The following is a 12500-nucleotide window of genomic DNA, read 5'->3' as shown; positions in this document are numbered from 1 at the left end:
TGCCACAAGTTCTAGTTACAAATGATTACAGTTAATTTTAGGTGGTTAACAATAGTAAGGAATAGTTACAAGCTAGTTATAAGTAGTTGGCAATAGTTAGAAATAGTCAGACGAATCTAGAAACTTATAAATAGTTAAAGATGTTACCGGTAGTTAGATAGTTACAAATGATGGTAGTAGTTAGAAAGGTATTAATAGTTATGAATAGTTACCAGTAGTTACAAATAATTACCAGTAAGCGGTGAATTACAAGTATACTGATAGTAATTTTAAGTTATTTTCATTGTTATTTTATCCTGATATATATTCGGTTCACTTTACCACTTGTTTTTATTTCAAGTTTCTTTTTCTTGTTACTTTTCCTTTTTGTAATTCTGTATGTCTGTCTCCCAACTTTTTTTTGACTCATTTCCATTTAATTCACCGATCTGCACGTGTTCCTGTTTACGGCTATTGCGTCGAGGAGTTTTGTCATGATCTATTAAAGTCCCCCCCGGCTCATGTTGGCGAAAATGTATTCATGTTCTCGTTTTCTGTTCGTGTATTTATATGTATTTTTTTTTTCTTTTTCCAGGTGAATAATTTGACCCGAGACCACGAACAGCGCGCGTCACTGACCACACACAATTGTTCTACCTTCCACACACACACACACACACACACACACACACACACACACACACACACAGAGAGAGAGAGACAGACAGGCAGAGGAAGGAAGGGAGGGAGGGAGAGGGAGTGGAGGAGAGAGAGAGGAGAGGAGAGAGAGAGAGAGAGAGAGAGAGAGAGAGAGAGAGAGAGAGAGAGAGAGAGAGAGAGAGAGAGAGAGAGAGAGAGAGAGATTCCTATTAGCATTACAGACAGACAGGCAGACAGGGAGGCAGACAGAGAAGGTAGACAAAGAAAGACTTCAACATAATAATAATAATAATAATAATAATAATAATAATAATAATAATAATAATAATAATAATAATAAAACACCCATAATGAAAGTAACAAGTAATCATTAGACAGTAAAATATACGGGAGGAGGAGGAGGAGGAGGAGGAGGAGGAGGAGGAGGAGGAGGAGGAGGAGGAGGAGGCCCACACCCCCTTCACGGTTCCCTGGCGAAGACCCCACGTAAGTATTGAGCTGGAATAAAAATGGAAAATAGAGATTCCAGCCTTGCCAACTTCACACACACACACACACACACACACACACACACACACACACACACACACACACGAGGGACTGAGGCAACACTGATGGCTCGACTGTCCAGCTGATAGTGACTATATAAATATGTTCCAAGCGTGCACTTTCACTCTCACTCTCTTTTCCACTCTCACTTTCATTCGTACCTCTGATTCATGTTTGCCTTTTTCTTTTTTTCTTTTTTTTTTTTTTGCACGTTTAGTTTTAACATTTTCATTCTCAGTGTTTCGTTTTTATTCTTGTGTTTCATGTTCTTCTCATTCACTTTCTTTTATATTAGTTTGATTTTCTCTTGATTTATTTTTATTTTTCCATGTTTCGTTCTCTCACTTCAGTCACTCTCATTTTCACTGTTACGTTTCATCATTTCAGTCTTACTTTTTGTGCTTCCTTTCTTTTTTTGCAGCTTTTTTTTTTTTTTTTTACACTCACATGTCACTCTCATAGTTACTCTCATGTTTATACTCACACTACCAGTCACCTTCACTATCCACTCTCCGTCACACTCTCACACTCATATTCCACACTCACTCTCACTCTTGTACTCACTCACTCTCACTTTTACTCACTTTTCACGCTCACTTCCTCCCTCACAGTCGATTGATTTTTTATGCATTTCTATCTTTTTTTTTTTTTTCCGGCCATGTCAGGTGTCACTGGGTCTGTGTGTTTGTTTGTTTGCTTGTTCGTTCGTTTGTTTGTTTAGCGTCAACACCGCGTCACAGATTTTTCTTGTTTCTGTTCTTTTTCTTTTTTTTTTTTTTTTTTGCTTTTATCTTTTCCCTTGTGTCGATTTTGTTTCAGCTCGGTGTTCTCTCTCTCTCTCTCTCTCTCTCTCTCTCTCTCTCTCTCTCTCTCTCTCTCTCTCTCTCTCTCTCTCTGTTTCAGAATGCTTCCTCTTTTTTTAATTTCATTTCCTTTCTTTTCTTCCACAATCCTGTCATCAGTCTGAACATTCAACTCACAACGCTGTCAATTACTTCCTTTCTTTACAATACATTTTTTTCTTCATCCGTAATGCCAAATGTCACGAAATTTTTCCCTTACCTATCTTATTTGTTTATCTCACTACACTAAGTCAGAAAAAAAAATTACTTGCTTTCTTTTTCTGTCAATTACCTAAGCATAAATAAACAAGGGGTAGAGGATAAAATACATTACAGTTTACTTTGAATAATTACTACCATCCTTATTCTACTCATCGTATTAATGCAAGAGTTTGGCAGCGTCTCCACTCTCTCACCCCTTTTGCTAGCATAACTCTGGAACTTTGCTTGATTCTGATCATTATTTGTATTCTTATTAATGTGTGTGTGTGTGTGTGTGTGTGTGTGTGTGTGTGTGTGTGTGTGTGTGTGTGTGTGTGTGTGTGTATCTTCAGAATAGAAAAAGGTGAATTACTTAACTCGTACTGCAATAATTAAGAAGAAAAATATCGTAACTACTACTATTATATAATAACATACGAGTAGATGAAAAAACTCATTCACCAATTATCACCATAATTTTTTTTACTACTACTACTACTACTACTACTTCTACTACTACTACTACTACTACACCAAAATCTTGAAGGTCCTACAGGAAGCCGGGGGGATGGAAGGAGAGCCTCTAAGGTTGGGATCTTGGCCGCTGTGCTCGCTTTGTGTACAGAATGAGGGGCGGGAAGAGGCTGGTGGTGGTGGTGGCGGTGGTGGTGGTGGTGGTGGTGGTGGTGGTGGTATTATTATGATTGTTGTTGTTGTTGTTGTTGTTCTTGTTATGTGGCCTCAGTAAGCTAAATTAAATGCATTTGTCTCTCTCTCTCTCTCTCTCTCTCTCTCTCTCTCTCTCTCTCTCTCTCTCTCTCTCTCTCTCTCTCTCTCTCTCTCTCTCTCTCTCTCTCGCTCGCTCGCTCGCTCTCTCTCTCACCATAAACGCATGAATAGTTATAATACTGTAAATGAAAACACCCTATATATGCATTACTACTACTACTACTACTACTACTACTACTACTATTACTACTACTACCACAATAAAAACAACAACAACCACTATATCAACAACACCGCCACCACCACCACCACCACCACCACAACCACAACACCCCAAAAACTGCAGCTTCTTCTTCCCTCCCTTCATCATTCTCCTTTCTCTCTTTCCTTGAGCCGCTCTCTCTCTCTCTCTTTCTCTCTCCTCCTTTCCTCCCTCCCTCCTTTGTCCCTCTTCCCTCCTACTTTTTCCTCTGGCTCATGGAGGAAAGGAGAGGAACAAGAGGATCAAGAGAGAGAGAGAGAGAGAGAGAGAGAGAGAGAGAGAGAGAGAGAGAGAGAGAGAGAGAGAGAGAGAGAGAGAGAGAGAGAGAGAGAGAGAGAGAGAGAGTACAGCATATTTTCTTCCTTTTTCCTTTACAAGAGGAAAAAAAAAAAAGACGGTGTGCGGGTGAAAATTGTTCGTTTCCTCTCATTTATTTTATTCAATTTTTGTGGTATTTCCTTTGTTTTCCATTTTCTATGAGTGTATTTATCGTTTGTTTTGTCTATTTGTTTTATTTCCCCTTTCCCCTTCCTCATTTGTTTATTTACATTATGTTTAGTTACACCCATTTATCTATTTCCTCTTCCTATTCCTTCATTTACCTCTTTTCTTCATTATATCATGTTTAGTCCGCTTATCTTTTATTTTTCTAGTCTTCAATTCACTCATTCTTTCTTTCTTCTCTTCCATCGATCTTTAAATCTTTGTTCCTACCTTTACCTCAGTATTTCCCTTGTGGCATGTGACATTTTCAGCATCATTGTCAAATACAGAATCCACTCTTCAAGAAAATCACCATCATCATCATCATCATCACCATCATCGTCATCATCATCACAACCATTTCACATTCACCATAAATTTACATAGTTATATCATTATCTTTCTTCTTACCATAACGAGAGAGAGAGAGAGAGAGAGAGAGAGAGAGAGAGAGAGAGAGAGAGAGAGAGAGAGAGAGAGAGAGAGACGAAACACTCTGGAAAACCTTGGTAAAACTGCTAAATTTATATACAAATTGTTGCCAAGAGTGAAATATTATGAGGATTTGAGTGAAAAATTGTGTGTCGTGATGGGGCTGAGGGTATTAGAGAGAGAGAGAGAGAGAGAGAGAGAGAGAGAGAGAGAGAGAGAGAGAGAGAGAGAGAGAGAGAGAGAGAGAGAGAGAATTGGGGGTGTAATGAGGCAAAGATATTTCATAAAAGTAAATTAAATGAAAGGAGAAAAGAATGAGAAGGAGAAAATAAACAAACTCAAATACTAAAAAATCACAATAATACAAATAAATAAGAAATAAGAAAAAAAGTTAATAAAAAGAAGAAAGGTACATGATAAAATGAAAATAAAGATGAGAGAGAGGGAAGGAAAGAAAAAAAAGGAGAAAATAAAAGAAACGAAAGACAGCACGAGGAGAATGAGAAGCAGAAAAGCTGAGGATAAAAGAAAGGTTAAGGAAAGAATGAGGTAAAAGAAAAATATAAAAATGTGAGATAGGAAGAATGATAGAGAGGAGGAAGAGAGGAAGAGGAAAGAGGAAGAAAGAGGAAGAGGAAAAAGAAGAACAAGAACAAGAACAAGAACAAGAACAAGAAGAACAAGAAGAAGAAGAAGAACAAGAAGAAGAAGAAGAACAACAACAACAACAACAACAACAACGAACGAAGGAGGAGGAGGAAGAGGAGGCATACAACCATAAATACATCATCTACTTTCCCTCTTCTTCCCCTTCCTCCTCCTCCTCCCTCCCGTCCTCTTCCCCTCTGAATCTCCCCTTGATCTAAAAATAAAAAATGGTCTGAGATAGAAAAGAAAAACAAAAAAGTATCCCTGAAAAATGCCTTCCCTAGTACACGAATTTGTACTTCCGTTTTCTCTTTCATTTGCGACGCGTTTTCTCTCGCACTCTCAAATATTTATAAGGGGGAAAGAAAATGTAATGCGGAGCTATTGTTTTTTTTTTTTTCTCTCTCTTATTGCTGCCATCAAGGGTTCAAATGCTATTCTAATGCTACTAGATTCCTTCTGTATTGGAGACAAACAAAATATGAACTACAATCACCTTTTCTTTTTTTAATTACGATCCTCTTTATATAAGGCATCTTTCCATTCACTTATGATCATTCAACCTTTGTATATTCTATTTGTTTTCTTTCACTTATGATTTTTGTATGTTTCCTTATTCATCCATCTTACTAGTATACAGTATTTTCTTTCCTTCGTCTTTGTATCAATATCTAAGTCATGTTGTTGTTTTTTTGTTGGTGTGGAAACTATGAAGCAAAGGAAGATCACGTATATGGAATCGAGTTATTTATATTCTCCAAATGTCTTATAATCCTCAAGACCTTATGGTTAATACGACTTAATTCCTCTAATGCTAAATAAATTCATTGTTAATATAGATTACAATCCTTTATCAGTTTCAGTGCCTTCTCTTTAGTTACTCGTGATCCTCTTTGAATCCTCTGTAATGTATGGATAGTAAACTTTTTTTTTTTCTTTTTTCTTTTTTTTTTTTAGTTACCACTCATATAAAAGAAAGAAAAGAAAAATGGGAAGAAATGTAAAACTATATGGACTTTGATCCTCTTCCCAGTGGCTTATGATCCTCCTTATATTGACCGGAATCTCTTTGTAACAGCCTACACACACACACACACACACACACACACACACACCGCGTAGTGCTGTGGTTAGCACGCTCCGCTCACAATCAAGAAGGCCTGGGTTTGAATCCCGGGAGCAGCGAGGCAAATGGGCGAGCCTCTTAATGTGTATCCCATGTTCTCCTAGCAGCAAGTAAGTACAGGATATAACCCGAGGGTTGTGACCTCGCTGTCCCGGTGTTCGGTGTGTCAGTGGTCTCAGTCCTACCCAAAGATCGGTCACTATGAGCTCTGAGCTCTTTCCGTAGAGTAACAGCTGGCTGGGTGACCAGCAGACGACCGTGGGTGAATCACACACACACACACTGAACAATTTCGAATTCCCTAAAATTTCGAGAGCACATAATGAAAATAAAAAAAAAGAATAAATGAAAAAAAAAATGTCCAGGGTGGGTAGCATTCTTTCACTTATAGTCAGTTTTATTTAAAAGAAAAAAAGAGTTAATTTTGAATTCTGCATCGTGAAATCCTGAAGTAGATGCAGTAGTGTAGTAGTAATAGTAGTAGAAAAGTAAAAAAAAAAAAAAAAGGAAGAAGAAAGGAAGATTTAAAAAAATGAACAAGCCCAGGAAGAGTAAGAACAAAATTAAGAGAAAATACAAAAAAAAAAAAAAAAGACAGGACCAACAATTTTAAACACAAAACACAAAAAGTAAATAAATAAAAAAACGAAAAAAAAAATAATAATAAATACACTACTAATACGTACTTCCTCTTCCAATCTGCATGCATTTATTCAGCAGCGCCGGATCGATTTTTCACCCATAAACTTGCAAATGTGCGAAAAATAAAGAGATATACGGCTCCATACATCACTCCGCTTAATATACGTTCAGCTGCTCATATTTTCGTTTAATGCCTAAATAAACACCTCTGCAAGTCCGAAATAAAGTGAAAATTCCTGAAGCATCAATAAAACGACGAATAAATATGGTAAGGTGCTTTTTTCCATTTTTTTCTTTATTTTTTACTTAAGAATATTTTGAAAAAGAGGTATTTTGTTTTTTTTTCTATTCTCTCTCTCTCTCTCTCTCTCTCTCTCTCTCTCTCTCTCTCTCTCTCTCTCTCTCTCTCTCTCTCTCTCTCTCTTTCAACGACGTGATTAGGTAAGCGATAAAAAAGAAAGAGAGGGGAAAAAAGAGGAAGGGAAAGAAGAAAATTACAAGACAAGTGGATTATCTCAAAATTGTGGAGAGTTTCAAATCTTCATCACCACCACCACCACCACCACCACCACCACCACCACCACCACCACCACCGTAAAAACACCCATTGCAGTAACCAACACTAACATTTCAAAAACAAATCCACACTAACCACCCTCTCCCAACCGAGGACGGGAGAGAGAGAGAGAGAGAGAGAGAGAGAGAGAGAGAGAGAGAGAGAGAGAGAGAGAGAGAGAGAGAGAGGGAGGGGGGAGTCATCGTGTCAGATACTTTGATTTAAGATGCTATAAAATGTGGCTCGGTGATCTGGCGCCGCCGAGTTATGGGGGATTATTTCATGCTGCGTCTTGCCTGGGAGTGAGAGAGTGAGGGAGTGAGGAAGGGAGGGAGTGAGGGGGTGAAGGAGTGAGTGAGGGAAAGGGGGAGTGAGGGGAGACTTAGTGATGGAAGTGAGGTAAGGAGTCACTAAGAGAAAAGAGAGTAGAAAAAGAAAAGATACATATTATTTAATATTGTGCCTTGCTTAGGAGTGAGAAAGGCAGTGAGGGAGGGAGTGAGGGAGCGAGTGAGGGGGTGAAGACAGTGTGGAGCGACTGAGTGGAAAAGAACAGATGGGGAAGAGGGAAGAAAACGAGTAGAAAGGGAGGAGTGAGAGAGACAAAAGAGGAAAGAGAAGATAGGGAGAGAGAGAGAAAGAAAGAGAGGTTGAGAGTAAGGGAAATGAGAGGAATGAGAGGAATATAAACTAGTAAAGAGGAAGAAAGGAAGGGAAGGAGAGGAAGAGAGAAGTTAAGAATAAGAGGAGTGACAGAAACTGATGAAAGGAGAAGGAAGAGTAGGAAAAGTCAGGGAATAGAAGAGAAAAGAGAACTGAGGGAAGAGAGAGAGAGAGAGAGAGAGGGAATAATGAGGAGAGAAATAGAGGGAAGATAAGAAAAGGGGAAAATGGGAACGAGCGATGAGATGGAAAAGAAAAGGAGGGAAGGAAGGAGGGAGAGGAGAGGGGATGAGAGGAGGAGAGAGAGGAAGGGAGGGAGGGTAAAAAGGGAGGGATTGAGGGGAAAGAATGAGGGGAAAAGATCAGATGCCAGGATGGAAGAGAGAGAAAGATTAGGAGAGGAAAGAAAGGTCACGAAGAGGGAAGAGGAGAGAGATAAAGAAAGGGGAAGAAGGAGACACAAGTAAAGATTCAAGAATGTGAGGAAAGAAAGAAAATGAAGAGGAAAGGTAAATGAAGAAGACGCGAATGATAAAGAAAAGGAAGAGAAAAAAAGAAGAAAAGAAAGGAAGATAAGAGTGGATGAAGAGGAATAAAAAAGTGAGGAAAAAAAAAAAAAGAAAATGAGAAGCAGAACAAGAAAGGGAAAAGTGATAAAAGGAAGAAAAAAATGAGGAAAAAGAAAAGGAATTGTATAAAAATGAAGAGAAAAAAAGGAAGAAGAAATGAAAAAGGGATAAGAAGAAGGGAACAGCAAAGAGGAACGAAAGAAAAAGGAAGAGGAATAAAAGACATAGATGAGAGAGAGAGAGAGAGAGAGAGAGAGAGAGAGAGAGAGAGAGAGAGAGAGAGAGAGAGAGAGAGAGAGAGAGAGAGAGAATGTATTGTGACAGAAGTAAGCCAGTGGAGAGAGAGAGAGAGAGAGAGAGAGAGAGAGAGAGAGAGAGAGAGAGAGAGAGAGAGAGAGAGAGAGAGAGAGAGAGAGAGAGAGAATATTCAAATCAACATCTGCTTCCAGCCTGTCTCTATATATCACCTTTTATTTTCTTGGACCTCACCACCACAACCACCACCACCACCACCACCACAACACAACCTAATGATAATAATAATAATAATAATAATAATAATAATAATAGTAGTAGTAGTAGTAGTAGTAGTAGTAGTAGTAGTAGTAGTAGTAGTAGTAGTAGTAGTAGTAGTAGTAGTAGTAGCTTAGAACATCTATTTGTTAATTTAAGAGAGGTGAAAAGAAAAGAAACCAAATATATATGTTAAAAAATATACATAAAATCATACAATACCTGTATTGTGTAAATGTTGATTTGTGGCCGGCCCAGTATACACATACACACACACACACACACACACACACACACACACACACACACACACACACACACACACACACACACACACACACACACACACACTAGAAAAATAAAAAGAGGGGAAAAACTCAAAACAAATTAGAAAGAAACTGATGAACACACGAAAAAAAAGTAAAAATAAAATAAAATAAAAAAATATAGGGTAGACTATTACAAACCGTAAAAAAATCCCTTAAATAAAAGAGAAAAGGATAATAAAAATAATAATGGGCAAATGTGAAGGGAAAAAAAGAGAAAGGAAAGAAAAAGACAACAGTAGCAGGAATGAAAATAGGAAACACAAGAGAAATAGCGATTAAAGAAATATTGTAATATATAAAGGTGAAAATGGGATGAAAGAAAATGGAATGGAAAAATGAATGGAAAAAGGAAAAAGCGCAAAATTGGGAAGGAAAAGAAATAAAAGAAATAAAAAGATGGGGTAAGTAAGGAAATGTTGATGAGCAGAAACGTGAATTGAAGAATGAAATAAAAAAAAGAGAAAAAGAGAATCAGAATAAAGATGAAGAAAAGGATAATACGCAAAATATACATAAAAAATGGAAAAGAGGAACTCACAGCCACCACCACCACCACCACCACCACCACCACTACCACCACCATCACCACTACAACCATCACCACCACCAACACCACACAAGAAATACCAGAAGAAAACACACACACACACACACACACACACACACACACACACACACACACACACACACACACACACACACACACACAGAGAGAGAGAGAGAGAGAGAGAGAGAGAGAGAGAGAGAGAGAGAGAGAGTCTTTTCCCTCCCTCTCCCTCTCTCACTCTCAAAGACTGACACACAGAAGAGTCTGTTTCCCCCTCCCTCTCACACTCACACCCATACACACACCGTGGTCGCTGGCTGAGAACTGACTGCCGCCTTGCCCCCGTCACTGTGAATGGAAGGGCAGGAGTAGCGGGCGCCCTTTCAAAAACCGGGGCGGGGAAGTGACGTAAATATGATGCCAACATAGCGTTTCATCCCCACCATCACCGCCTCCATATTTTTCCTTCCCTCATTTTCCCTCTTTCCCCTTATCTTTCCCTCACCTCCTTGCTACACTAGATAGATGCATGCCCACCCTATCTCCACCTATAAGGAAATCAAGGTAAAGTAAGGGGTTCTCGGGGAAAAAAGCGTGTATCTTTCCATGGTGCGGAAACTTAGAAGAGGTAGATGCTGTCGTCTGCTCCCGCCACCGCAGTCCCACAAAATGTTTCCCTTTATATCGATTATCCCTAATTTTATCGCTTATTTTTCGACCCTCTTACCGCTCTCTCTCCCTCTCCCTCCTACCCTTTCCATCTATCCCTCTCCTCCTCTCCTCCTTCCCCCCTACCTTTCTCCCTTCCTCTTCCTTCTCCCCCTCCGCCTCCTTCCTCTATCTCCGACTACTCACCAACGGAAGGAAGCTGTGAGAGAGAGAGAGAGAGAGAGAGAGAGAGAGAGAGAGAGAGAGAGAGAGAGAGAGAGAGAGAGAGAGAGAGAAAGTCAGCCACTACTATTATGTGAGGGACAAGACCAAGGTATTAAATGTTCCTGAGATTATGAGGCGACGAGAAAAGAGAACCAGAGTGGAAAAAAAAAGCAAAGAATGGAAACTTTTTTCTTTAGTAGGTGATGAAAAAATACAAAAGATATGAAAAAAAAGGCTTGTAGTCGTGTCAGAGAGAGAGAGAGAGAGAGAGAGAGAGAGAGAGAGAGAGAGAGAGAGAGAGAGAGAGAGAGAGAGAGAGGAAGTTGTATTGATGTTGGTTAGTAGTAGCAGCAAAAGCAGCAGTAGCAGCAGCAGCAGCAGCAGCAGCAGTAGTATTAGTAGTAGTAGTAGTAGTAGTAGTAGTAGTAGTAGTAGTAGTAGTAGTAAAATTTGTTAACAAATATTTTTCTCCTACTTCTTTCCCTTATTATCCAATTATTATTATTATAATAATAATAATAATAATAATAATAATTATTATTATTATTATTATTATTGTAGTAGTAGCAGTAGTAGTAGTAGTAGTAGAAGTATCATCATCTTTATTACCGACAACTTACAGACAGAGAGAGAGAGAGAGAGAGAGAGAGAGAGAGAGAGAGAGAGAGAGAGAGAGAGAGAGAGAGAGAGAGAGAGAGAGAGAGAGAGAGAGTAGCAACAGCAGCAGGGAAATGATATAAAGGAAAATATTTTAAGTTCCCGAGTAGAAGTATTTTCCCACGGAGAGGTAAGGGAGGGAGAGAGGGAGAGGGAGGGAGAGGGAGGGAGAGGAGCACATGGCATATTCTACTTCTCGCTAACACCTGCCTTTCTCCCTCCTCTCACCATCTCCTCTCCCTCTCTCCTTCCCTCTCCCTCCCTCTCACTCAAGCACTCACAACAGAGCCCTTCTTAGATCAACTCAAAGATAGATGGAGAGATAGAAATAGATGGAGGAGTGGAGATAGACAGGTAAGCAGACAGGTAGTTGACAAGTAGAGAGAGAGAGAGAGAGAGAGAGAGAGAGAGAGAGAGAGAGAGAGAGAGAGAGAGAGAGAGAGAGAGAGAGAGAGAGAGACAGAAGAAAAAAACATTGACAGACAGAGGGAAAAAAATTGACGGAGATACAAAGACAGTCAGACAGACAGACAGACAGACAAGAGGAAAGATAGAATGACATACATACATACATACATACATACATATACACAGGCGGAGACAGGGATACACACAGACAGGCAGACAGTTGAAGATAAGACAAGGCACACATGCAGATACCTAAACTAGCTTAATAAGTGACTAACAACGTGACTAACTAGTAACTAACAAACTAAACGACTAACAAGCCAACCAACCAAACAAGTAACAAGCTAACTAAATAAATAAATAAATAAACCAACTTTCTTCCATATCAAATATAAACACTAAATAACCTAATTATCTAGCTAACTTACCAAAGAACCAGCCCATGAACTGAACCAATGAAAGCAAAGTCTCTCCTCACAACAGCGTCAAACAACCAACACTTGCCAATCTATTAAAAAGCAAGCTGGAATCATGAATGCAATCAGTTCAGAGCGTCATCAGAACCCTTTAACTGCTAATGACAAAATAACACTTACTATTTCACCACCGTAAACTTACACAAATTAACTAGAGTGAAATATTATTAACCACTAGAACTGCAGCCACTAAAACCATTATTCCCCTTCCTGCTACAGTTACAGTGCCTTCTACAGGTCAGAGAGGGTTTTAAAGAAGAAATAAGAAGGAATTGGTTCTTATATCGATTGGGTGAATGGTAGACTCTGTAATTAGGTAGTTAGTGATGAGTTAGTAAAGGGTTTTAAAAAGATTA

At 39.0% G+C, this 12500-nt stretch overlaps 1 protein-coding gene across 1 annotated transcript in view; it reads left to right on the top strand.

Moving 5' to 3' along the window:
- Positions 1-12500, top strand: part of LOC135093590 (putative uncharacterized protein DDB_G0271982) — a 60944-nt gene that overhangs the window by 35771 nt on the left and 12673 nt on the right. The window contains exon 4 of the mRNA XM_063992983.1: positions 1681-1744. Coding sequence (XP_063849053.1) covers positions 1681-1744 — 64 coding nt within the window. The remainder of the gene's footprint in view (positions 1-1680; positions 1745-12500) is intronic.

The sequence above is a fragment of the Scylla paramamosain genome, chromosome 43 (assembly GCF_035594125.1).
Source record: "Scylla paramamosain isolate STU-SP2022 chromosome 43, ASM3559412v1, whole genome shotgun sequence".
Taxonomy (NCBI): domain Eukaryota; kingdom Metazoa; phylum Arthropoda; class Malacostraca; order Decapoda; family Portunidae; genus Scylla; species Scylla paramamosain.
This window is presented reverse-complemented; position numbering and strand designations above follow the sequence as displayed.